General features: G+C 35.6%; 6 protein-coding genes across 9 annotated transcripts; 5 read left to right on the forward strand and 1 right to left on the reverse strand.

Annotated features, from left to right (window-relative positions):
* Window positions 1-1,253: 1,253 nt before the first annotated feature.
* LOC143464490 (beta-taxilin-like) lies at window positions 1,254-7,554 on the forward strand. 2 transcript variants are annotated; one of them, XM_076962273.1, is made up of 10 exons: window positions 1,254-1,519; window positions 2,278-2,412; window positions 2,764-2,909; window positions 3,018-3,134; window positions 4,584-4,649; window positions 4,817-4,945; window positions 5,055-5,249; window positions 5,337-5,525; window positions 5,610-5,793; window positions 6,936-7,554. In XM_076962273.1, the coding sequence occupies exons 1-10, from the start codon at window positions 1,342-1,344 to the stop codon at window positions 7,295-7,297; spliced, it is 1,701 nt and encodes a 566-aa protein (XP_076818388.1). In that variant the 5' UTR covers window positions 1,254-1,341; the 3' UTR covers window positions 7,298-7,554. The 2 variants fall into 2 exon arrangements, with proteins under 2 accessions (XP_076818388.1, XP_076818389.1); XM_076962274.1 differs by having other exon boundaries at window positions 6,987-7,554.
* A 104-nt stretch (window positions 7,555-7,658) lies between these two features.
* LOC143464494 (uncharacterized) lies at window positions 7,659-9,799 on the reverse strand. Of its 2 annotated transcripts, none has more exons than XM_076962278.1 (7): window positions 9,614-9,799; window positions 9,344-9,456; window positions 8,931-9,058; window positions 8,700-8,814; window positions 8,509-8,628; window positions 8,322-8,355; window positions 7,659-7,855 (listed from the first exon to the last, which is right to left on the reverse strand). In XM_076962278.1, the coding sequence occupies exons 1-7, from the start codon at window positions 9,686-9,688 to the stop codon at window positions 7,844-7,846; spliced, it is 597 nt and encodes a 198-aa protein (XP_076818393.1). In that variant the 5' UTR covers window positions 9,689-9,799; the 3' UTR covers window positions 7,659-7,843. The 2 variants fall into 2 exon arrangements, with proteins under 2 accessions (XP_076818393.1, XP_076818392.1); XM_076962277.1 differs by having other exon boundaries at window positions 8,322-8,358; window positions 9,614-9,798.
* A 2,523-nt stretch (window positions 9,800-12,322) lies between these two features.
* On the forward strand, window positions 12,323-13,730 carry LOC143464495 (28 kDa heat- and acid-stable phosphoprotein-like). The gene has a single exon (XM_076962280.1). The coding sequence runs from the start codon at window positions 12,395-12,397 to the stop codon at window positions 12,890-12,892; it is 498 nt and encodes a 165-aa protein (XP_076818395.1). The 5' UTR covers window positions 12,323-12,394; the 3' UTR covers window positions 12,893-13,730.
* A 19-nt stretch (window positions 13,731-13,749) lies between these two features.
* On the forward strand, window positions 13,750-15,694 carry LOC143464492 (target of rapamycin complex 2 subunit MAPKAP1-like). The gene has a single exon (XM_076962275.1). The coding sequence runs from the start codon at window positions 13,754-13,756 to the stop codon at window positions 15,293-15,295; it is 1,542 nt and encodes a 513-aa protein (XP_076818390.1). The 5' UTR covers window positions 13,750-13,753; the 3' UTR covers window positions 15,296-15,694.
* A 58-nt stretch (window positions 15,695-15,752) lies between these two features.
* Window positions 15,753-16,912, forward strand: LOC143464493 (uncharacterized). Its single transcript, XM_076962276.1, has 3 exons — window positions 15,753-15,966; window positions 16,161-16,268; window positions 16,464-16,912. The coding sequence occupies exons 1-3, from the start codon at window positions 15,753-15,755 to the stop codon at window positions 16,745-16,747; spliced, it is 606 nt and encodes a 201-aa protein (XP_076818391.1). The 3' UTR covers window positions 16,748-16,912.
* Window positions 16,913-18,379: 1,467 nt separating this feature from the next.
* LOC143464730 (tryptophan--tRNA ligase, mitochondrial-like) lies at window positions 18,380-21,931 on the forward strand. Of its 2 annotated transcripts, none has more exons than XM_076962673.1 (7): window positions 18,380-18,579; window positions 19,459-19,608; window positions 20,146-20,325; window positions 20,432-20,537; window positions 20,706-20,807; window positions 21,158-21,357; window positions 21,441-21,931. In XM_076962673.1, exons 1-7 carry the CDS (start codon window positions 18,457-18,459, stop codon window positions 21,693-21,695), a joined length of 1,116 nt encoding a protein of 371 aa, XP_076818788.1. In that variant the 5' UTR covers window positions 18,380-18,456; the 3' UTR covers window positions 21,696-21,931. The 2 variants fall into 2 exon arrangements, with proteins under 2 accessions (XP_076818788.1, XP_076818789.1); XM_076962674.1 differs by having other exon boundaries at window positions 20,239-20,325.
* The last annotated feature ends 4,989 nt before the right edge of the window (window positions 21,932-26,920 follow it).

The following is a 26,920-nucleotide window of genomic DNA, read 5'->3' on the forward strand; positions in this document are numbered from 1 at the left end:
GATACCATACCTATGTTCCCAAATGACCAACTGCGTTTTCAAAGTTTTTTTTCATGTGGGTTGTGCAGTGGGCGTGAGTGTTCGAGTTGAACATTCAGGTAAACTCATGTGAAAATGAACAGATGTATGCGGCCAGAGCCTGTGGGACCTGGATACTTAGCCTATTGTTCTATTTTATGTGTCACGGACTGATGGAAGAGATTGTTTTGGTTATAGGCTAGGACTGGCTGGCTGGCTGCCGCCTCCCTGTAGTATTGAATCAGGTCGGTCAATAGCTTAATAGGGAATGAAACTGCTCAGTCTGTCCATGGTGACATATAGGCTTAGTAAGACTGTAAGAATAGCTAATCTACTGAAGTACAGGCTGACTGGTAGCCTATTTGCTGCATTGTTAGGCTGGGCCTAAGCCAGACCGGAAAATGTGGAACATGCACGCATGAATTTTTTTGGTATACCAACTTGCTGCAGCACGATATCAGTATCGCGTGTTATAGGCAATACTATTAATGCATTTGGCAACGCAATACATATGCTTAATATGTAGTTTTTTATGATGTCATAATAACAGATTATTTATCTTATTTAATAATAATCAATTTAGCAACCAATTAAAAAACGTTTCATGACATTTGCCAACTTGTCAAAACCTTTCCACATATCATAGGTTGATATTAAGAACTACTGCTGTACTCTAACCCAAGGCTTCTCAAACCTTTTGGGTCTGCCGCCCCATTTTAGGAGAGAAATTTCCTTGCGACCCCTTCAGAGGTAGCCTACATGTTAAATGATGTTAAAACAATAAACGTCCAATTACAAATCTCAAATGGTATTTTTGTCTCTGGCAAAATCATGCAAGTGCACACAATCCACTGAAGTACAGTAACTGTAGCCTGCAGTAATAAAAGAAGCTCGTAATGGAAACAGTAAAGCGAATAAAAAGTAATCAAAAAACAATTCAATTTATAGAATTTAAATTTGTTTCGTGACCCCAAAATTACATTTTGCACAGTTTGAGAAGTCCTGCTCTAAGCTACAAATTACCGAGTTGATAGTTCGTTTTTCCATGTAAAAAAGGATCTAACGGTTTTGTATTCAATGGGGATACAAACTAACCTATAGTATTATTATGGAGTGAAACATACACATCCATACCTTTTTTAATTTATGCTTAACAACGTCATTGCGAATACGTTTATACAACAAACAAGTGAAACATTTAGGCCACCTAAACAGATTATTAATGTTTTGTTGTTTTATCCTTTCACATTTGGGCTAGCTTGTAAATTAAGTTAAAGTGTTTATTAAAGTGTTAATTTTTTACTAATAATTGCGAACGCCATAATGGAAGAGCCTTTAGCAGCAGTTGCACTGATTGAGTCAGCCAATACTGCACCATCATCAGAAACCATTGCGGAAAACTTTTCTAAGACACCCACTAAAGTTTCACAAGACTCATCTCCTGCTAACTCACCATCTCCTCCATGTCCTGGTCACAAATATGACATTCCGGCTTTAATTGGTAAGCCTGATTTTGAACTGAATTTGGGTCTAATGCAGAAGTGCATTACCAGATGATGTCATTATTTGAGAAGCTTGGATCTAGTATGCAAAGGCATCTTGTGGTTGTGCACTTTTGCACTAGACCCTAAAATGTTATGGTTTTGTAATATCAGTTGCTTTATGATTGTGCATGATAACAAACAACGTTTTGGGCTTCTTTTTGGTAGGTTCATTGTGCTTTTGTATAAAACATGAGAAAGCAATGTTCTGCAGAGTTCGGCAGAGTTTGGCAAGGGTGCGCTCAACTGCTTTTTCATTGAATTCAGTATTGCATTAATACTCTTCACCTTCAGATGCATAATACACACCAATATACATGTAATTGAATGTATTTTATATCCATTCAAGCGATTGTGGACACCGTTTAAATTTTGCATTTCGAGGAGGCCTGTGGGTTCCAAAAACTGATCAATCGCTTTGTTTATTTCTTTATGTAGTAAATTATTAAAAATGCAACTGCTAGTTAAATTCCCACCCCATCCCCAGAAGACATATAGTAAATAGTTTTAAAAAAAATTAAAATATTGTAATGTGTAATCTAGAACATACTTGATGCAAATCAGTGGAAGAATTTTGCAAAATCATTTGAAAATATTTGTTGTGGGTCGCCACAAATGGGCTGATTGACCCTATACCACTAATGGCTGGGTATCTTTTAAAACAAATAAGTTACATTTGGCCCAGATAATGTTTACTCTCAGCTTGTTCTATTGTCAGGCATTGATGGTTATGGCAGCTCTGCATCTGCGTCGAGTACTCCAAGAGAGGATTCTTCATCTGGATCTCCGTCTCCTGTCCCTGACGATGGTGTTGACAAAACTAAGAGCAAGGAAAAGCCGAAAGTTCAACTTGGTGTGTACACAAACTAAATTATTTTCAAATTACTAATTTAATTGATAAATATTTATTGTCTATGCCAAAGGTATGTGCTGGCGAAAATATTTGTGCCATGAAGATATGATTTTTCCAACCACTGTGACAGGAAATGAATTTATGCAGCCACATACATATTATAGTTGTAGCCTGTAGGGCTATTGCATTTTTTGTTGTACAATATGTGCCAAATTAAAGGTTTGGATTTGTGAAAATTTGATTAATAAATTTTGCATGTACACAAAGTCTTGTGTTAATGCTTACGTGCCATTATATGTATCCTTGTTAACTTTTCTGAGTTGTAAATTTATGTATGATTTTTAAATGAAGGAAAAGATCTGAGCATGATGATGCAAGCACTGAACAGCCTTCAGAGTCCTGAGGAGAAAATTGCTGCACTGTGTAAGAAGTATGCTGATCTTCTTGATCAGCAGAAGATATTACAAAAACAGCTACGACTCAGCCAAAGAAAGCAGGTATGCACATTTAATACGTACTGTATATTTGTGATAATTTGATTTCTTCTAAAGTACCACTTTAGACTGCTAAAAGTTTTCTGTTCTTAATATTCAAATTTTTGATAGTCACAAACCCAACAAGAGAGAGATCAATTTCAGACAGAAAGCAACAAAGCCAACTCGGCCAGGACAAAATTGGAAAGTTTATGTCGGGAATTACAAAAACGCAACAAAGCTATTAAGGTATGTGTAGTTTGTGCACTCATGCATGATTACAACAATACAATCTGTATCTACTGATGAAAGTGCTATTTGTGCAGTATTTTAAATTTGCTAGTTGATAATTTTATTATAAGTATATATGTTGCCTTTGAATTCAGATAGCAGGAAAAAAACTGATAAACTTATTACTGTCACGATATTTACCAAACAGAAGTTTTCTCATGCTTACCAATGTTTTGTACATTTTGAAAGTGTTTTAAAGCAGTGGTTTTCAAACGTTGTTTGTTCAGAGCACATCGCACAACATTAATTTTGTGCACACTTGTGTTGTCATTTTTTCCACTGTTACATAATAAGTGATAAGCATATGACATTCATTGCTGACTATCACCAGCGACTGTGAAGTTATACATACTTTCTCTTAGGCTTATAAAAGTATTGCATGCATGTTGTGAGCAGGAAATATCCTTCAAATTTTATAAAATTTGAATTTACTAGTATACAGCTCTTAGCTAAACTAGGAACAGTCAAAGTTTTTTATCATTGATCAATGCATATTATCACTTATGCATAACAATCGATAAGAAATGAACCTGACAGCGGTGTCACTGCCAATCTAAACAAGATATCGAATTAGTTCACACATACAGTAATTTGTAGGCAACCTAGCTGTGAGGGAACCTAATTGACAGTGATGCTTTAGTAAACTAAGTGTGGAATTGTGAAAGTTTATTGCACCTTTGTGACTGTCACATGCTACATAGTTGTTGAAAATTTAATTCTATGATGCACGTGTTGATAAATTTTTGGTTGTTAAGAAGATATGCATCATGTTAAGTAAGAAACAACATTGCTGATCAAAGTATTTTAGTTATGTCGATCATCATATAAGTCCAAATGCACATATTCAGTTCACCACTTCAAGGTCTTGTGTTTTGTGTTCCATGAACTATTTTCCATGATCTTTAAATGATATGAAAATTTTTATTAGCTGTTTGTGGTATATGGTTTGATTTTTGTTGCTTAAAACGAGTTCTTGCAATCCAAAATATACAGTACTCGAGCTAGGTGACAAGTTATCATCACATTATACAATTACCATAGCTATAAAAGGCTCATGCGCTACTGATTAATTTTCAAAATACACCATGAACAAAAAGAAGCAATCAATCAGGAAAACCATTGTATTACACTACGGCAATTATTTGCTATATATTATGATCCAGGGAAATCTGCATCGGATACATCTTCTTATTTGGGACTGTAATGAGATAATTGTGCCCTTATTTTTTAACCTGGCTTTATTCGAAATATATAAGGATATATATATTTCACAAATTGCATCTTTTGGCTGACTGGTTCCAATTCACATTTATTTTCCATAATTTTGACATAATCAGAACTGGATTGTTGCCCACGGTGAGGGAGGCCTTGTTTTTGTTAATTATTTTTTCAATTTTTTCGTTGTAGGAGGAACAAAGACAAAAATCCTTGGAAGAAGTCACGTTGAGACAGGAAATGGCCGCAGAGTTCCAGGTAACAATATTTTCAAAGACCAATATGATTGTACAGAACCGAGTTTTTTCAAATAGAAGCTGCAGCTATTTTTTAATGAGATCAACAAACGATCGGACTCTTTTACTGTGCTGCTAATCCTGTTTGTGTGTGGTTTTATACAGCTTCTCTCATTGTGTAACGTTTAGACAACACTAAACCGACTACAAAATCAAATGAAAACAGCTGTAGATGGCAGTAAGATGCTTCAGTCAGAGAACGAAAGGATTGGCGGAAAACTGAACGAAATAGTGGAGCAGTATAAATCAAGAGAAACTGTGAGTATAAACTGTTTTTGTTTGTATAATCTGCCGTGGTAAATTTTGAAATGCAGTTGTGTTGTGAGCTTCAACAAATAATAATTAATACTGATTTGTGTATAAATAGGCAATGGAAAATCTTGTCAAGCAGCATGATCTTGAGAAGCAGTTGGTTTCGGCTCAGTTAAAGAAGGCACTCTTGGAGCACCAGGAAGACAAGGAACGAGATGCTGAAGAGAAACATAATCTAATGGAGCAACTTTTGGAGAGAACAGCACTCTATGAATCAAAGCTAAAGCAGGAAAAAGAATTGAGAGCTCAGGTTTGTTATCTACATATAAAATACGTGAAGTATCAGGTTTTAATACAGACATTTGTGATGTTTGATAGAATTGCTTTTTTTTCCCAGCTGGCATATTACTCAGAAAAATTTGAGGACTTTCAGGGCACATTGGAAAAGAGCAACGAAATCTTCACTTCCTTTCGATCAGAGATGGACAAAATGAGCAAAAAATTAAAACAAGCAGAGAAATTCCGCACTACAATGCAGAAGAAGTATGACGATTCTACAAAAGCGCTTGCAGACACAGTTGAATATGTAAGCACATAAACGAAGCATAGTTTTACCAAGGAATTTTTTCCATGCAAAGAAATCACACGTAGACTTTTGCTTTTCCAACAGACCCAACAACTTGAAGTAAAACAAGTGAGGCTTGAAAAATTAAGTCGAGCTTTACAGCTGGAAAGAAATGACCTTGCCCAAAAGTTAAGAAAATATGAGGAAGATAGCAAAAAGATTAAAGGTGGCTCCAGTAAGAATCAGACAAAAAAGGAAATTCAGAATACATCAGATCAAGCCCAAGATGGTAAAATATTATTATCTGTATAAATCTAAAAAATATCTTATTATTCTAGAGCAGGGGTGTCAAACTCAATCGCACCAGGGGCCAAATCTTAAAACTTATTTAACGCCGCGGGCCGTAAGGATGATAACTGATTGAACGTACATGAATCGGAACAGGCAGCGAAACAACACCAAGTGTTTGATGTTTAAAGCTCGGTTTAGTATTCTTCTTCGAATAAGTCCAACAAATATTGACGAAAAAAAGTAAAAATAAGTCACACTCAATAATATACCCTACCATGAAATAGAATAAAAGCTTACCTACCACGAAGTAGGCTTATTATTGAAAACAAGGCTTTGGGAAAACCAGTGTATTTCACGGAAATTGGGCCGCACAATCAGTTGGAACAACATGAATTGAAAAATATTTTATTAAGTCTGTGCTGCATTGTTGGATGTTTAAAGAAGCCGCTCTCAAATATGAGCACAAAGTAGACCGATAAAACGAATATGTAAAAAATGAATGTACACGGCTTACGGTATGCTATATAACTTATAAGCTCATATGCAGAAATGCAGCAATAAGATTCTGTCAAAGACGACCGTACTACAGGTAGCCTGCGTCAAAAAATGTAAATGAAACCAAGCATTTGAAAGTTAAAATTAGAAATTGCGTTAGAAAGTTTGGCCATATTGAAAGGTGCCGTACTATTAGACTTGCCAAAATTAAACTGAGGCTGCTGAATAAGAGCAGTTTTGACAGGGCTATTTTTAATCATTCTTCTGTTGAAGCTCAGGTTACAAGCGATAGAATAAATCTATTTATTCTATCGTATGGTGGGGCAACTGCTGCGCTACTGTTTTGTGCGATTTGTTATAATCTTGTTTCTTGCTTGAAAAAAGTAAGTTATACTGTACAATGAGTGTACAATGATCTCACGGGCCGGAAATAGTTCAATGTATGAAATAACTACGCGGGTCAAGTTTTATTGTAAAGCGGGCCGGGAGTTTGACATGTACGTTCTAGAGTGTAGACAGTATGAAGTTAAAGCTAATTTTATGCAGTAGATAACATTATAACATGCCACACTGAGCAGGAATTGCATAAAATACTGCTTATATAGATTGGATTCCTTATTAGGTTAATTTTCTTTCTATTCACAGAGAAAGCAGGAAAAACCTTACAAGAAAATGTTAACACAATTAATTGCCTAGCTACAGAATCACAAGAAATCTGTGATGAATCTCAAAAGGAAAATATGTCACCCAAGTTGGATGATGATGTAGGATCAGAGATTGCTGAGAAGAGTCACTCTCCTGAAGAAAACATCCAGGAAACCAAACCACCAGAGAAACGCACTCAAGAAGCGCACATGTCATGTTCAGAAAGTGGAGGAGATAGCACTCTGGATAGTGGCTGCAGCAGTCAAGATTTGTCTGCAAGTGAGGAAGCTGTATCTTCGCCTTCAACAGTAGCGGCCCATGAGAATGAAAGCGTCCAGGGAAAACATCCACCTCAGTCATAATTTTTTTCATGTCATAAAAAAACATGCTCGTTTGGACACATTACTGCTTGAGGTACATTTTGCATATTTTCTTGTTTTCTAATGGGTGGTTTATGTAATTTTTGATGGTTAATTATGGTACTATAGGGCAGGCCACTCATTCCTGTAGTAATCATGTGAATGATCATGCATGTTGCATTTCCATTTTTGGGTTGTTTTGTATGTTTATAATGTGCCAATCAGTATGTTTTTTGTTTGCAATAAAATTTGGCTTGCAACATTTGGTATCATTCTGCTAACCAGTTTAGTGAAAGAAGAAATTTTTATTAGTAGGTTTTCTATTGAAACTTTATAACATAGTTATAATAAAGCAATCAGAATCTGAAGAGTACCACTAGATTTATTCCACAAAACGATCTTAAATGTTGCGAGACTCGTACTACAGCATAAAATTTTTCTAAAACAATTGACCCTCAACCCTGAAGGATGAGCCACTGTTCCGCAAATCTTTGCAGCTGTCTTTTGGGCTTGAAATGCACCAAATTTCAAGTGCCAACCTCACATCCGTTAACTGACACTCTGAAATAGATGAATGAACACATTTTTGCACATTAAAAGCATTTGAAGTAGCCAGTATAGTGTATACACTATACAGTAGGACTCACCCATAATTTAGAACAGCATAATAAATGGGGGGATTACTCTTGTTGATCCCGAAGTTCTTTCTTGACTTATAAAGTCAAGAAAGAACTTGCATGTTTTACATGCATTTAAATTTGTCCATATATTGGCAGCATTTTTTGTGTCAAAATTAAATTTGGTCATTGTAAGCAATGTTGTCATTACACACAAAGGCACCATCAATTTATTAAATTATACGCAAGAAATGTAGCATTAATTAACTATGTTGCTTGAATACTTGTCCATTGTTATGCTGTCACCTCAGAATTTAAATGTAGATTAAAGTGCATTTTTGCCACAGTTTATAGATGTTGATCCTCACACTAAACATGTGTAATTGCATGCACGCAACAAAATATCTTACCGATCTTATATTCTTTCCTTTCTTTGCATGCTTGCTACTGCAAAAAATGTGATGATTTGAAATTGATGAACAATCGGTGTTGCGAAAAATGAAATACGGCTCAGTTATCATAATGCCGTAGATGGAATAAAACACACACCAAGAACAGAATTAGTAAAATCAGGAGGCTCTGTCAGCTCTTAATTACCTGATAAGAACTTTGCTTTTTCTCTTTTTGTCTTTGGAAGCAGAAGATGGCACGCCTGAAGTACTGGAAGCACTGTTTTTGCGACTAATTGGGGTGTGAGGTGGGCGAGGAGTGTTGGGTCTGCAAAAAATATTGCTGTCATATTATCCGATCTGAAATTCACATGCCCATAAAAAGAATAATTGTATAACCTTGATGATGGTTCTCCTGCAGCTGCAGTTGAGCCTTCATTTTCTGTTTCGTCAGACTTCTTATCTTTGCTTGGTTCATCGTCATTTTTTTCCTTTTCTCGTTCTCCATCATTGTCTTATTTCATAAAATATCAATGCAACTATTTCAGTCAACTCAAGTGTGACAAATCACTATCAAACACAAAATGTGAAAGCAAATAAGATACAGTGATTCATTAAATATTTATGTACTCGTTTCTTTCTTGATTGCCTCCATAAGTCCACTGACTGCAGCCATGGATGTGATGGAGGATTTACTAAATAACCTCTCTGCCTCTTTGAACTTGCGGTTTCGCCGATCAGCCTTGCTGTTTGTGTTCCTTTAAACATGATTGGTTTACAAGTTAAAAGATAAAGTAAGGCAAGCTAAGATAGATAAGCTCATACTAGAAAGTTTGCTTTAAATGAACAAATATATGTAATGCCAAAAAATTTTGTCACGCCAATTTAATCCTTACAAGTTATAATATAGAATAAATGGCAATTCTGCGCCTGAAAATTGGTACAGAAACCAACTTTCTGCGCAGGATCAAGCAAACTTTCCAGTAGGGAAATAAACTACGCACAATTAAAAAAGCATCAGTTTCTTTAAATAAGCTCAATACTTGTTTGTTAAGTATCTATCCCATCCTCTGATTATATTTCCATAAAGTTGAGTGTCTTCTAGATAGCTACCCTCAAAAGCATAAATTTGACGTTCCAAGGTGGCCAGCGTTTCCTGACATTCAAACACATTTGTACCACAAATGCAAAAACTTAAATATATGTATTACCAGTTCGTGCAAATATTTGGTAGAAGTTCAAATAACTGTATAATGACTGTATAGGCCTATAGCATGGTTTATACAATAACTTTTGAAGTTGAATTTGCTTACAGCAATTTCTTCCTTTCGTTTCACAAGTTCAGCCAGTTCTGCACGGGTATCATTCGTTTGACTTTTATGGGACATCTTTTTTATATTCAGGCTTTATACTCGCTAACAGCAGACTCTTCATACAGAAGCAAAACAAACTAGACTAGCCCTATTAACAAAACTACAACAAGAAGCATAGATAAATCAACGCCACATTACTTGATTGCACTAGGACCAGGTTTATGATAAGCAGGGTTTGCTAGGAACACATTAAACGTAAGAGTTGGTAACCATCTCAAATAGCCTAATAATCACACATTGCTTTAAAAAATAAATGTTCTGCGTGTTTATTAGCAATCAAAGCAGATTTTGTTGAAATTTCAGATATTTTTAAAACTTTAAGTTTATGTCTAATACACAGTTTTGTTGCTCAAATATTCAAAGTAAAACCTAAAGGTTCCATTTTGTTCATGCTTTTCACCATGTTCTACCATCTGCAGTGGTAGGCTCTAAGTTACTACAAAAGTTCATGTAGAAATAAAGCGGATCGATACAGTCAATCATATAGGCGTTAAACAACTTGAGATCGCTTTTACCAGTATAGCCTGAGTTACGTTTTTACTGTTATACCGTAACTGGGCCTAGGCCTATCATAGCATAGTTAATACCGGTAATTACAATTACAGCATTAAGCAGTGTTACCGTTTACCATCTTATGCCAGTATGCGTTGAACAAAAAATAAGCACGCGGTTGTGCGATGGTGGATTGTTTATTATTAGGTTACCACTCGTAAAAATAATTTATTGCAATCTTTGACCATAGTGTATATGTCATAACCTTGAAACTCAAACACTAAATTCGAGCAACTTAGGCTTTATTAAAAACAGAACAGAACAGACCTAAAACAAATAGAATCAGTTAGGCGAAACGTGACAGCTATATAACATTTATATATGTGAACTTATACTATTAAGCAGCCGACCCACCGACACTGCGCTTGCTACTGAAATGACGTTCTACAGTTCTATTTAAGGCGGCGAAGCAATTAAGGCGATTAGCCAAGGAGGCGTGAGGCAAGGCGTAAACAAAGGAATGTTAATACATTGGAATGTCACCACAGTATACATGATAATATTAGGTATAGACTATACTTTGATGTAATGCTTTTATTGCAAAGTTATTTGGTTTTAAAATTTCAAACTGCTACGCTTAAGAATGAAAAACGTTTAAAGAGGCTTTCTTCCGAAGTTCTGCTTAGCATAAAAAGGGTTGTTTTTTACTTTTGCCCTCCCATATCAAGATTGAGTATTCGAGAATTATTATGCCATAATTTTTTTCCATAACATCATAACTCCTTCCCATTCAGGCCTTCAAGTCGAAGTGCAAAGGTATAGGAGACCCCAAAAAGTAGGCTGGTTGATTAACTTGATTTCAAGAATAATTTACTAACAAAAGACAAGTATTTTTTTAATTTTCATTAATTGAGTTAAAATCCTGGTCAAACCACTAATATTTTCACTAATAAGGCACTAAAAATACCTCTCTCTCTCTCTATAGGCATGAGCCCCGACTGAAAAGTATGGCAGTTTTCAACAAAAAGTTTTGCCCACAAAGACACAACTAATGATGTGATTGTCACTGAAGCCTACGTTTTTATTTATTATAATAATTCAAACAACCAACCTTGCATGGTTTATTTAATAAATCGGTGTGAATGTGTAAAAGTTTGGCTTAGATGTTAATGGGTTTCGTGCGCGTGTGTCAGTGTGTATCACACCTTCCACTTAAGCAGCCAAGTAGGAAGTTTACTTGACTACATGACTGTAATACTTCCTAGTACCATTATTTTCTTTTTGGAGTGTATGTTGATTATTACAAGCAATCAGATTGTAATTTTAAATTTTGTGGTGAAATGAGCAAAATACGTTCATGATTTATTTATGCCACCTGATACAATGCGGACACAATTAAATATAAAGTTTAAAAGTGACTTGGTAACTTTTCATTCCTTGATTGAAGTCTAAAAATATCCTAGACAAACTAAGCACACAATTCAACTCCAAACCTTCAGCATAGTAGCCCTCAGAGCGAACCACTTTGCTATGGGAGTACCTTTTCCCTCAGGCAAAAATGAGAATCATAAACCTACCTGTGAAATTGGCCAGTTACTGAAGTTGCATTTTTTTAACTTTGGTAAATGGATACTGGTGAAATAATCACTGTGTTATGTAATAGCCGGAAAAACTGCTAATGAAGGTTTACTGAAACCCTATATTGTTTGATACAACTAATATGCAATTTATACTGTAACCACAACTATTGCAGTAAAAGCAGCCATAGCCTACAGCTTTAAACAATTAAAAGTTGTTTTTCTACAAACGATCTAAGCCGTTCCAAGAAATTTAACAATCTTACCGGTGGTTCAAGTGAACTTTTGTGTTTTAGAGACACTTTCAAAGTTGTCCCATACGCATTGAGTATTAAACATCAGTATAGCTCACAGATATTGCATTCCTCTGTTGCAATATCTGTAGAGTCACTTGTAGATGCCGGTTGCATCAGCATATGTCATAATCAGCCTGACAATCACATATGTTACCCTGCCTATGACCTTACAAACCTTATTCAAATAGAATCAATTTTAGTACACACATATCCCATGGACATAACAATCTCAAGTACCCAGCAATATCATTACCAACATTTGTTTGTATTAAGTATTTTGTGAAACGAATTTTGTATTTAAAAACAGATTGTTCAGGTAGTTGTTACACGCCCACTGACCTTTTAAAGTAATCATCATGCCTAAGGGTCGTAAACAAAATTACAAAGGGAGGAGTAAACAATTCACAAGTGTACAAGAGTTGGAATCCCAACGACAACAGGAACAAGAATGGCGGGGCAAGAAAAAAGATGAATCTTCATCTGAAGAGGAACAAAGTGAAAGCGATGAAGACGCAGTTATACAAGTTCACAACCCAAATCGAGCTGCTCAAAAAACCAAAAAAATTTCTGAACTTTCAGAGGTTCCTAGTGGCACTGTTGAACTCTCAAGAAGAGAAAAAGAAGAAATTGCAAAGCAAGAATCAGCAAGGAGATACCAACAGCTACACGCACAAGGTAAAACTGATGAGGCAAGAGCAGATTTGGCTCGACTTGCAATCATTCGCAAACAAAGAGAAGAATCTGCAAGAAAGAGAGAAGAAGAGAAAAAAGAAAGAGAAGCAAGGCAACACGCTTCAAAAGAGGCCAGCCTAAATGCAATTAAATCAAAAGGAGGTCGTGGAAGAGGAAAATAGCAGAAATTTTGCATATATATATAAATTTGCATTATTGCATTAAGTTCCCTGTCAGGATTATCTTCAGTTTTTGAAGAACCTGTTGGTAAAATGGAGTTGGTGTATGTTCGGTTTTCTGAAAAGCGTTATCATAATGTTTTATGGTATAAATGTAATCAAGTTTGTAAAACATTTTTCAAGATATGCTTATATATACAAAGTTATTGTCAGTAGACTATGATTCAGTTTAATTATACAATCTTATACTACTGCAGTATCAATTTCCAGTGCTGAATATTCCTTCGAAATAGTGAAACTCTTTTACCGGTTTGAATGTGTTATTTATTTTTGATTGACTAAATGTTATACCGACTGTCATAATACCATGAACATGATATTAAATTTTTCTACTGTAAAAGATATGCAGCAGTTTATATTACTGCAGTACAAGCACGGGAATGGAATTTTCTGTTGTACGTAAATGGCTGTCTTTGCTTATTACTATTGCTAAGTTATTTTTGGTTGGGAGTCTGAATGTTTACAAATTTAGCTTCAGAAAATGGATGGTGTGTATTACTGACATTTGTCTCGGTATTAAAACAAATGTAACATGTAATGAAAAGGGCTTGTCTCTATTCATACTACTAAACAGTTGCTAATGCTTGAAAGATTTTAAAAATACAGTTATTTATATGATATCTTATTGTAACAGTATATCGAAGAAAAAGTTGAACAGCTATATACAAAAAACGTTTCACCACCATTTTCTTGACTTTATCATACCATCATTTATTTCCAGCATGATTGATTTCTAATTTAATTTCAACTATTGAACAATTCAGCTTGCATGTTTTACCAGGTTGTTGTTGAAATAATGCCATTATGGCAATGGTAGATGATCCAGATTGGTTACTTAGGCACATTCGCCATTCATTTATAACAAGTGATGACACTGGCATGTGTGAGATGGTCATTCAGGATAATGACTTGTTGACATTGGAAGAACACAGAAAGCGTTTACAAGGCCAAACATTTTCTCCAGATAGAACTGATGGAAGTGACTTTGAGGTTCATTTTCATAAATCTTCACCACCTTCTCAACATGGAAAATGTTTACATTTCAGTTCACCGTCACCACCCAAGCCGACAAATGTGTCCCTTGCGCCGTCTCCGGACATCTCTTCTGGCTGGGACTTTGGCATCAGAAGAAGGTCAAACACAGCTCAGAAACTGGAGCGAATTCGTAAGGAAAGACAGAGCAGAGTTAAAGTGAAAAACATCCATTGGAAACAGATGCCTGAAAAATATGTCAGTGAGCATCTGGACAGCATGTTTGAAAAGAAGGATAAATGGAAGAGAAAAACGTCAGATGAAAGTGAAGAGTTAAAACATAATGCTGGTCACTGTGACGTTACAGATGGTTTGGTGGGAAAATCTTCAGCATTTGATGACCTTAATGCGAATCTAACCAAAGTTTCAAGACAACAACTGGGGATCAGTGATGACTTCGATTTACCAGTTCAGAAAAAAATAGTTGCATCACACAAAGGGTTTAAAATCAACAAACACAAGTTATCAACAACCACAAGCAAGGGAAAATCAGGCCAAGCTGCAGGTGCAAAATCTGTGTCCGCATTATCAAAACAACTGGCTCAGTCAGTGCATTTAGCACACAACCCTTTCAAAGACTATTCAAAATTTGATGGACATGGTCATGAAGGGTCTGCTATCACTCAACGAATAAATATATTTGTGTATGTTTATGGGGAGCCGCCTCCTGTGTATCCATTGACTGTTGTTGTATTAGTTGCTGGTGCTAGAATATCAGACTTAATTGGACTTGCCTGCTGGAAATACTTGCAAGAAAATGCAGGTCCAAAATTGAAAAGATGCGATGTTCAAGGATACTCGATTTATATTTGTGAAGATGATGGAGAAGTTGATTATGGATTTCCTGCATTGGATAGTTATGAGCCAGTTTCTAAATTTAGTTTTCCAACACTGGCATTGGTTGAAAAACACCAGGTTGGAGACGGCACAGAAGAAGATGGAAAATTTTGTGAGAGTGTGTTTGTAAAAGTAAATGATTATGCTGGTTTTTCACTGATTCAGGTTGATGACTTAAGTGTCAAAATGGGTGAGGTACTCAAAAAAGCAATAAAACGGCGAAAAGGAAACAAGTATGTTGGTGTTTATCGACTGGAATATCAAAATAAGCCTGGTGAAGTCGTTGATGAAGACCAGACTTTGGACAGCACCGGTGTCATGGAGTTTTGCATGGTCCGTGAGCACAGTGCAAGGAGTAAGCATCTTATCCAAGAAAAATCAAATCAAACAAGCGCATCAGGGTCTGATGTAAAATATTCTGCCACTTCTTCTAGATCAACCACTGTACAATTTTTAACTTTGATGTCTTCTAGTTGATTTAGAAATGGCTTCAGTTTATTGTGTAAAATATGAACTCGATCTTTTCTGAAAATCAATTCTAATATCATATTTTAAGTGGATAAAAAATTTTGAAGTAAATTGTTTTAATTTCTATTCGCATCAGGTAAGAATACTCAAATCTTTTCTTCTGATGTTACAATATTAATCTCTATCTTAAATTTTGTCCATTCTTTGTTTACGTTAGTACATGTTGTAGGCAGTCTTTGCTATATGTACAAGATTTATTGCAGAAACATCTCGTGCAATTATGTTTTTTTAACATGAACTTTGTAATGCAAATGTTGTATAACTACATGATTGTGATTTTTACAGTGTTCATTCGGCTTTGTGATTTTTCATCAGTTTTGCATTGATGTACTGATGTTACGTTTTAGATACTTAGGTGACTCTGAAACAATTTTTTGTTAGAAATAATTTTTATACCTATGTCACCATGGGCTTTATTGACAAGTTAGGTAAAGTAGCATCCACCATTGTAATTAAAACAGTGGACTCTGGTAAGGCGTTGGGCACACAAGTTCATCGCAAGGTCAGGAAACCTTTTCGTTATTATATGGCACAGGAAAGAGCAGAACAGGCACTTGAAAAGCAAAAGGAAGTACCTAAAAGATCACCATTAAATTTACCTAAAATGGAATTTTCTAAAGGTGGTTATCTAAATCATCTTTTTCCAGAAATATATTTCTTAATTGGCATGATCAATCATTGACAATATGTTATTGTTCCAAACAACAGTAGTAATGTAAACTATATTTTTATTTGCTATGTTGAGTTGTTAATTGCTATTTTTGCGAGGCTCACATTGTTCTAAGCTGAACATGATATTGCGTTTTTTTAACAGAACACATTGCAAGTCGAAAAAAGATGATGAATGAAAGAATGGAGAAAAATAACCAACTTTTAGAAAATCTGAAGCATATAAAAGTGATGTCTCATGACCCACCAGAGGGTAATAAAACCTTTGTAGAATAAATAAACAATGTGCATCACTGTGTTATTCTCACATATATATCATGTACAATATGATACATCTTACAAATATAATAGCCACTTGTTGACATAGGTTTGAGTCTTCCTGTGTATTAGCCTACCTCAATTTAACTTTGTCCATAAAGTTGATAGGTTCTTTTTCTCATCATTACAGGTTCAAAAACATCAGAAGATAATGAACAGACAAAGAATTTACCTCAGCGTCGTGTGTTTACAGACAGCCTGCGAACCTCAGATATACCGCGTGGCCTTGTACAGTTGGAAAGTTTAATAAACATTTTACATAATCATGACATTGATCCAACTGAATGGACAAACGATGCCATCGCAGATAAATTTAAACTGCGAGACTCTGATGTAAAAGACTTGCTGAGTAACTTTAGTTTAATCAAACCAGAAGATAAGTTTGTGAAATCAAGAACTGAACAAACCATCTGACCACATTGTTTACTCAGATGCAACGAATCTCTATTGGTTTGTCTTGCCCAGGGCAACCTCTTGTCATTGATTTACAACATATTGTATCACTATTTCATTCAATCTGCTTAACATTGCTTTAGTCAACTGCATTTTTTTAAGTAAAAATATGGCTTCTAGAGCATATATATCAAGCTGCTTGCATTTGTCATATTTCGGAGAGACAAAACGTTTTTGGCAGAATATGAAACTATGGTTCAACCATTGAAAATATTTCAGGCAAAATCTAGCATTTGAACATTACTTTTCTATAAAATCCAACAGAATATGGAATATTCCATTCCAACACAACTCACCTAACCTACATTACTGTTTAAAATAAACATTCAAAGTTCATTTTAAGTGATCAGACAACAAGATATATTTACTTCATGTTTGATGAATTATTTCTTTTAACTAAACCTCTTTAAATTATCCCAGAATAATGAGCAAAACAAACAAAAACAAAGCTGGAGCATGTGAAGATGTGATTTCAAACCCAATACAACACTTTTAAACTAACTAAACTTAATTGCTAGCCTATTTACTATGAATAAGTTACGCAGCCTGTTGATGATGGTAGTTTAAGAGAATAGTCATGCAAAATGTTGATTTTAGCGATATTGATTGAAGTCAGATCTAGATCATTGGAAGGTAAATATAACGTTATGCACAGGTGGGCAGTACCTCGGTACTATAGTACTGAATTACTGTACCGCGGTACTTTTTCAATACCGGTAGCGTCAGTACTTTTGAAAAAAAGTACCGAATTACTTTTTTCAATAAATTTCAGTCGGTCCCGGTACTCGGTACTTTTCACGTGATTATTTCAAAATTTTAACAAGTATGTTTTCAAAAATACATGTTAATTAACCCTTAATACAAATTTTAGGATTTGTTGATCTTTTTTTAATCTAGAAATGTCAAGCAAAATAGCAAGCGAGTAACGTCAAATATTTTTTGACCTGGAGTAACCTTTACCGAGGGCATAATAGCGGCAAACATTGCATTTGCAGCAGCATCTTTTACACAAAAAGTACCAGTACCAATTACCGACAAACTACCGAACTACTTTTTTAAAATAGTACCGAATACTGGAACCGTCGGTACATTTCTTGCCAAGTATCGGTACCGTTACCGACGATACTTCCAAATACCGATCACCTACCTCTGAATTTATGTTACTATGTTATAAAATTTAAGTTAAGTTTTGAAGAAACTGTGAAAAATAACTCTTAACTAACGAAACAAACCAAACACATGCAAAACAAGACTTTTTTTTATCTTATCGTAGGTAATTCCCCATAATTTGTTGAAGTTTTTTTTGAACAATTGCATAAAATATTATCTACCTTAATTTTAAGTTTTACTTAACGTTCTATTACAACTCTGTTTATTATCTTTGCTTGTTAGAAAAATGATGGTAACAAAATTTTTTTGCTTTCTTGTGTCTTTTAATTTCACATTGTTTTTCACTAGTCACTATGCGTTTGGTTTTTATGAGTAATTTTGTCAACACTTTGCAATTTCATATCGACAAGAAACAACGGGGAATACCCAAATCAATAACTTCATTAAAAACATGCTTACTGATTGTGAAGTTTTCCAGAACTGTATAGGTGTAGCCTATAGGCTTAAAGCAGTGAGTGTATTTTGTCGGTTACAAGTAAGCAAAAAAGTAACGTATTTGCATGCAGTTAAAACGATTAGGAATCATGCAAAGATTGTTACGCAAGGTACCGGTATACCTGAAGTGTTTGAATAAAAACAAACAAAAGATTGGTGTGCGTTTCATTTCATCCTCAATTCCAGAGGTAAGTTTGCAAGTGCTGTTTTCTTGTAGCACATTACCACCAGGTAATTTTAAAGTAATTAGAGCTAAACATACGTCATAAGCTACCGCATAAGTTATGCAATCCTTCCTTTCAGCTTTTTTGCAGTGCTGACTTCTTTGGTTAATATTGACTGTTGAGGTTGCTTACGTTTTTATTGCTTAAGAGGCAATAAAAACAGGTTGTTAATTTGAATGATTTTCTGATAATTTTGAATAAATATGCATAGCTGACACTATTTCACCGGAAGCATAATGCATGTGTTCAAAGATAACATAACCGATGATTACTCAAACTTCAATTTAACCCCAAGTAGTTAAAATCTTTTTTACATACCCATTCTTCTTACTCAACTGCTTATTTCTAACAATGGGTTGTGTAAGCTATTTACAATGAAATAGTCAATCTCTATAAAATAATAGAGATGGGTTAATACGAACCCAAACCCAAATAGATTTATCAAATATTGGCTGTGTGGAGGGTTCGGGCGAACACAAATGCTAACAACGGCAAACCCGAATACAACATTACTGATTAATTTATAGACTTTGGTAAGAAATGATGATATATTCTACTGGCAAAGCTAAATGAAAGTCAACATTTCTTACTGAAAGTAATTGATTTAAATTATGCTTTTTAAATTCCATTTCATTATTAATTTTTAGCAATTACATCACATTACACAGAATATTTTGTGACTTTGTGATAAAATTTTATCAAATAGTGCTAATACGAATAGATTCGGGATTTGCTCGTGTGGACCTTCATGATTTTCGGATCCGCACAAACCTGAATAATTTTCCTTGCATCACATCCCTCATAATTAAATATCTGCAACATCAACTTTATGTTTTTTTACAGGATCGAGTTATATTTTCTGGAATACAACCAACAGGTGTGCCACATATTGGGAATTATCTTGGTGCCATTAAATATTGGGTTTCTCTGCAACAAGAACCAGGGAAGATTTTTTACAGCATAGTCGACTTGCACTCCATCACTATTCCCAGGGTGAGGAATCCCATCAATTGTACTTTTACGGCCGAACATTGCAAAGAAGTCTTAGAGCTTAGAAAAGTTTTTCAAATCTTCCAGGATCTACAGTAGACTAGAAAAACTTTGCTGAATTTTCATTCAATTATACCAGAATAAAGATCACCCGACTCACCCTTTACTGTAGGGAAACCCTGCACTTAACAATTTTATTGCATTTAATCAAGTCTTAAAGTCTTGCTGAAAATTTTCTATGATGCTTTAGATTTCTCGGTACAGAAATTTGTTTTATGCACCAATTTACTTGCGCAAAATAAATTATAATCATACTGCTCATTTTAAGTCATTAGCATTAGGTCTCATATGTTTGTGTGGTGCAAATTTTGGCATTAAATTCACTGGTGTTTTTATCCGGAGCATTGAAAGCAAGCTTTCCAACCGGATCAAAGCATTGAAATTTGTTAAAAATTGAACTGGTGTCAGATTTGTTGGATTAAGTCTTTGTTGGTTTCACTAAACAACAGAGTTGGAAATTAACATTGTTTAAAATCTTAGGAAAGGGATTCACTTCATTGCCATATATTAGATATGGCAGCATGTTTGCTTGCTTGTGGAATTGATCCAGAACACTCAGTTTTATTTCAACAGTCGGACATACCAGAGCACACTTTGCTTTCATGGGCAATTGGTTGTGTTGTGCCAGTTAACAGGCTTAAGATACTTCCACAGTGGCAGGTACATATTCTTTTTTGCTTTAACTGAAAATAATTTCAATAAATGATTAATTGCTAAGGCTTTTGCGTTGTGTTGAAACTTTTCAACTCGCAACTTTTGCATATAGGAAAGAATGAAGCAGTCCAAAGATGGTGGCCATATTGGCACCTTTACTTATCCTGTCTTGCAAAGTGCTGACATCTTGTTGTATAAAGCCACACATATTCCTGTAGGTAGGTTGTGGTTTAAGATGAAAAGGTACCGTTTCTAAAGCTTACATTATTTAATTCTTTATGCTTGTGGTAATGTTCTAGCTAACCACTGGACACCTGCATGAAAACGTATAATGTGCCAAAGGGTTTTAGGTTTTAGGCATTTTACTGAGTGACTTTTGTGATTAGGTGAAGATCAGTTAATTCATATCAACTTAACCAACGAACTTGCCCAAGTGATGAACAGGAGATTGTTGAAACCATTTTTCCCAAGGGTACACAGTATCAGCAGTAAGTCTCTGTGCTTATGGTCTGCTAGTTTCTTCAGATATTCATTTAAAGTTTTAGTTTAATATATAGTTGATTAAAGGGCATGCATGACGATGTGAAACAGTTTGCTTGCAAGCATATATTCGTACCACTTTACTGTAACATGTTTTTGAACTGGGTTTGATGTTATAAATGTTTTAATAACGTTTTTAATTGCCGATTTTTTACATGACAAGTCCTTTTTGCCATGACAATGAGCATTGCAAATTTGTGTAATGGCAACAGTTTTCTTACAATATATACATAAATTCTTCTAAATCAAAACGGTTTCAAACACTCTGTGAAAAACAATGATTGCATCACACTACTAGCATCTACATCTACCCGAATTCGAAATCTTCGAGATCCATCAGTAAAAATGAGCAAATCTGCGTACAGCGAACAGACTAGGATAGAATTAACTGACTCCGACGACCACATATGGAGAAAAATCCGTCGCAGTGTAACTGACTGCACATCAGAGATTGCCTACGATCCGGAAAATAGACCTGGTGTTAGTAATTTGATAGAGGTAAGCGGTGAAAAACATTGGTTATTGTTGTGACATTCATACACTGCAATGGATTTTTTTTAAACACAAGCTGCTATGTTTAGATACACTGCGGCTTTTCTAACCTCACCCCAGACGAAGTGTGTGCAGACGCCAAGGGCCTTGATACCGGTCAATATAAACGCGTAGTTGCCGATGCAGTTATAACTGTTTTGGCGCCGCTTCGTCAACGCTTTCACCGTCTTAGAAATGATGAGGGACATTTAAAATCTGTCTTGAAAAATGGTGCTGATAGAGCAAGGGAAGTGGCTGTTGCCAATTGGGAGTGCGTGAGGCGACTTTTAGGATTATGTGCGTAATTTATTCCGATGTTTTCACTAACCCGTAAGAAATTAGGGTTGACGGGTGATATGTTCATTTTTTACTCTGCTTGTAGATTATTTTGTTGCACTTCGTTGGCTTGCTGGTCGGTTTTCTAGTCTCCCTTCTCGTACACAACATAAGTCAATTTGCTTTAGTTTTACTTTGTATAATACTGTGCAGCTAATTACCAAGATGATGAAAAAGTTTAATGAATAAATTTTGAGCTGACTAATTTTGTGTTTAGAAAATCTTATGTACAGGAATTATTACCAAACGTTTTACCGATATACTGCGGTTGCACACCCGCTAAATAAATCAGAATTTTTAGAGAGTGCAAGACCGGTAGATGGCAGTACCGAACAATTGCTGAGACATTTTTAAGATACATGATTAATGTCTATGAAGCCACTAAACGACTGCGATTACATCTGTGGGGTTGGAAAAAGGAGATGACAAAACTAACTTAATGTGATTAAACGCAAAGCAAATAAAGTGTGGGCGTTTTGTTAGCGCTAACGTTAAACCGGTTTCCTTGGCAGACGCAAGCCAGCTTGGGCGTAGGCCCACTTTACCCAGAGAATAAGAAAATTCTCCGTCGAAATACACGGTTGTGCTGTTGATGAGGTTTCATACAGACGACAAAATTGAATCATCAATCAAATAACCCGTAACATGGCGCTTGCATCGTTTAATTAAACTTTCCACTTGAATCTTAGACATTTGATACATTTTTTTGTAATTACTTCTTCTTTCCTTATTTGTTGATAATTTGGCACGTGAGTAGACTGGCAGATAGCTTTGCGCGAAATTGACAGGCACTGAGTTGATAATTCGGAAACCTTTCTCAGTAAAATTGCGTGAGGAAGATAAATAAGATGTTTGCCCGCCTGTCACCCTACGGCATAGCAGCTGCTGCTGACAAGCTTTATTTACCACGCCTTCGCAAACTTTCTATCGATTTAATCAAACAAAAATTTTTGACACGTTCACATACCGTTTGAACGAATTTTCCAACTTTGTTTAAGGCCGTGCTCTGTCGTTTTATATTGGATTTCGTATGCTAATGATACGTTGAAGCTCGGAGAAAATATTAAACAATTACGGTGAATGCACATTCTTTATTTGGCATTGTTTTCCAATTTTTTAACACGGCACCTCTGGTTGTGCGATTTTCGTTGTTTTTTGTATAAAGACAGTTGTGGATGTGGTCGTCTGACTCGGAAGCTCGAATTTTAAAGCGATATAAACTCGTCATCATTTGCACATTCTAGCTCGAAGCCGCAGACAGGGTAACGAAGCGAAGAAAGTATTTTAGTAAAGCAAATTTACAAATTTAGAAAAGCATCACGATCATCACGTTCTTGTCTTTCGTCACAAATTCATTCTGGAGTATAAATTTGTTTTCAGAAAAATATAAGTTATACATTTCTTATATGTCAGCATTTTTCATCGAAAACCGCAAAAAGGTCCGGCCAATAATGTTATGGTCAGTAACTTCCGTTTTGGTTTAAAAAAAGGCCGAAATTGTTTCTTATTCAGCAACTACATGTCGTTGATTACTATCAATCGATTTTCCACAATCACAAATAACTTCCTGCGACATGGACCTGTTTCAAACTGATTGTGTGCATAACGTGTCATATCGTACCCCAATTAGTATATCGGTGTAAAAACGGAAATAATAGAGAAAGGTGACCATAATCTCACCGCCAAATCAGTTTCTTCGGTTGGGTTACTTCCTGCGTTTACACGGAAGTTGACGAGGTCCATTACGTGCAGAACTGTGAAGACCTCGCTTAGAGTTTAGCCTCTTTAGCACCTAATCGGTTCTAAATTACTTACCGGATCATTCTAACTCCATAACGATAAGCACTCGACGTTGAAATATGGAATGAACAGGTCTTCTGGGACGCTCGACCTAAAATGGTTATGTTACGTGTTTATCAATACACGCTCTTGTTCCATAAACGAGTTGTTGAAAGCTTAGTCGCAAGCGGCAGCAATCTCTCTGTATTTTGTCAATCATCGTCACGTTTTACTTTGATCGGTTCGGCTACACCATGAAGTTCAGTTTATGCCATTAAGGGTCAAAGTTGCAATTTATTGGAAAGCTTTTAATTAGAATCATTTATTATTAATTGACTGCAGGTGTCTGATAAAAATCAATCATTTTAATTCGTCATCGCGTTTCGGCAGCTTCGTGAAACTTGTCGGAAACAGTTTGGATGCAAATCAAATTTGACTATGCTAGCAACTTACTTGATCAGAGGTTTGGCCGGCACAGCAACGAGCTTATGTTTCAGAAGATACCTTTTAAAGGAAACTTCTATGCAAAATCAATTCACCGACCATTGCGTTTGCTTTTAAAGGAAACGTTTCAATTAATTCCGCTCACTTTGTCAATCTCATTCCACACTATCTGGCTACAATAGTCGTTCAACACTTCAACTCTGTCATGATAACGAAATGTCAATTGAATGTCACGTGGCAGTGCTTGCATGAAATGTTTGTCACTGACCGGCGCGGATAAATCGGCGCCAAATTGATCTAGATCCTTCGTACAGCGTTGTACGGAGACCTCACGCACACTGTTATATTGAAGAGTTTTTCGAAGTTCAGTCTTCCTCTATCCTACTGTTGATAACCTATGACGGAAAACCAACAGATCGGATCAGAAAAGAATGTAATTTCAAAGAGCTTTTTACTAGTTAACCATCTTTTGTCTTCTCATCTAGAGGATCATGAAGCATCCTTAACTATTTTGCATTGTTCTTCTGTCATGAACATCATCTTGCCAGCAACAAAACAGTTTTGACTTGATTTAGCAAACAAACAATTTTGACTTGATTTAGTGGAGCGTAACTTATCTTTGTGCTTACTGTGTGTCATACGCTTCGCAGTCACTGCGTTTAGACAGCAAAGTTGATTATGATAAAAATCTTGTTCGTACACTTCCTATACTTGCGGGTTGATCTCCGAGAACAAAAGCCGTTTGTGATTGCACGGCCATACACACAGACTTCTCTGACAGAATACTTTCTACCACGGGGCAGGCACAAATAAATCTCAATGACATCTCTAAGAATCATATTTGACAAATTTAGCGAAAAACTCATTCATATTTGTCTAACATTCTCATCCCTGGTGAATGTTATGTACATCTTCATTTGACGCGGTTGGGTATTGAGTACCAGTATAGAACTGTGTTATTTAAACTCTGTTATCATTTGAGTTTTCTGCGGACAAGAATAAAGCTGCCTCCGATGTGGCATTTGTGATAAATATTACCTCTTGACTGCTCCTTAAAATTCGTTAATAAATGTGATGCCTAATACCTTGTAAATAAAACCCGAAAACTACAAATGGACCTAAGAGAATTTTTTATCTTTGCCGTTGGATAAGGTATTTTTAAATGTGACCCGTCGTTGTCTATGTTGTGGATATTACAACAAGTGAAGCTTCTCAAATGATTGGTAAGATTATTAAGTCCGTTAGAAATATCTTCCAGGCACAAAGGACCATTTCCAGGCATCAGATTTTGTTTAGATTACCGAGGTTTCCGTCCACAATGCCTAGTAAGGACTTGTATGTGTATAGGTCTTAGTCAAGCCAGTATTTGTAAGAAATTGGGGAAGTCTCAGAGCTTCTGCTAAAAGGCTTCATGTTTTCTATTTTCAAGGAGTGATGATTATGTACTAGAAATCATAATGGTAACTTATAAGATATTTTCCGAGAGGAAAACGTTGAAAGCTCATTAGAAAAAAATATAGCCTATACTTAGATACACGTCATATATTACAGATTTTTTTGTATTAAATCTCCACATAACAAATCAAGGCCCAGAAATCTCAAGAATGTCCCTGACAGTAATACGTAGATAATAATAGGCTTTTAAACCGAGACGAAAATCCGCTTACAATGGCGGCTAAACCGCTTAAAATATCCCAACATTAATAAGATGCTCGCCATTTGCGAAAGGTCACGTATGCGTCCGGAACCCCGATTTGGCGAGGTCTGGTTGCTATTTTCTATTTTTATCGTTGATTCCGTTCATATTTACGAAACTCAATAATCCCGTTCAATGCTGGCTGCCGACGCACATTACGTGGGCGAACAGCACTTCGATGCGTGGGCACGCGCTCGTCTGTTGCTGCTTAAAGGATCGTAAACAAGAAAGTTTGAAACCCGCAGCGAAAAGTCAAACATAAACTTTTTTAGTTTTAAAGTACGTTGGTATCACCTCATTACCACTTATCGCAAGGAGACGTCTGGGACTTTCAACCGCGATTGATCAATTCATCAGAAGGATTTTATGTGAACCTCGAGTGTAAAAAGGTCAACATTCCCCGGTTATAACGCCACCCACAAGTCCCAGATATTGCAGCCCATTTTTGGACTTTCTAGTCTTTTTCTCAGGCCTTATCATTTTACTTTCCAAAACGATATTGTTTCAAAGCCAAGACCTGGACTGGTAGTGTACTGCGTGAGATTGACAGGATCATCCAGGTCATTTTTGTTGTTGTTGTAATAAACAAATGAAACGAGGGAATACCTTCTTTTTTCATGGCATACCGGAATGGAATTTGCTCGAAACGAAATATAACTTAGATCTTAACTTCAAACCTCGAAGGTATCAAATGCAATGCCACCTAGAGTTCCTACGCACATGCAAGTATGCAAATTGCCTTGAACTGGGAAATAACCATTTTTTTGGGAACAAATGCATCGTTAAGAATCAACGATGATTCGTAATCGTCATTGATATAATTCATTGTCAATCGTACGCATTTTCCTGGTAATGGAATGTTATTTGGATAAGTTCAGATTTGCCTTTAGTAATCGGTTGATTAATTATATTCGATTGTTTAGTCACTAAAGGCATAGCCGCATAATAATCGATCAATTCAATTCTAAGAAACCAAAGCAAAATTATTCGATTTATTTACAACTTAATAAATTTGCTGTTAAACTCAAATTGTGATCAAATTTCTCAGTCAGATATGCAACAATTTACTTTTATCCTATGCAGAAATGAACAGACGGCCGTTTATTTTTACTATTTTAAATTTACTGTCCTGTGTTCCTATAGGTGTGATAATGTAAAAAACCTGTTGTGGTTAAGCTTATAGTTAATATTTTTCATGCTAATTCCAAGCTAATGTAACAATTTTATGAGTAATTGAAGTTGAAAATACCGCTTTACTCGATTGATTAAAATCAT

The sequence above is a fragment of the Clavelina lepadiformis genome, chromosome 7 (genome assembly GCF_947623445.1).
Source record: "Clavelina lepadiformis chromosome 7, kaClaLepa1.1, whole genome shotgun sequence".
NCBI classification, from domain to species: Eukaryota; Metazoa; Chordata; class Ascidiacea; order Aplousobranchia; family Clavelinidae; genus Clavelina; species Clavelina lepadiformis.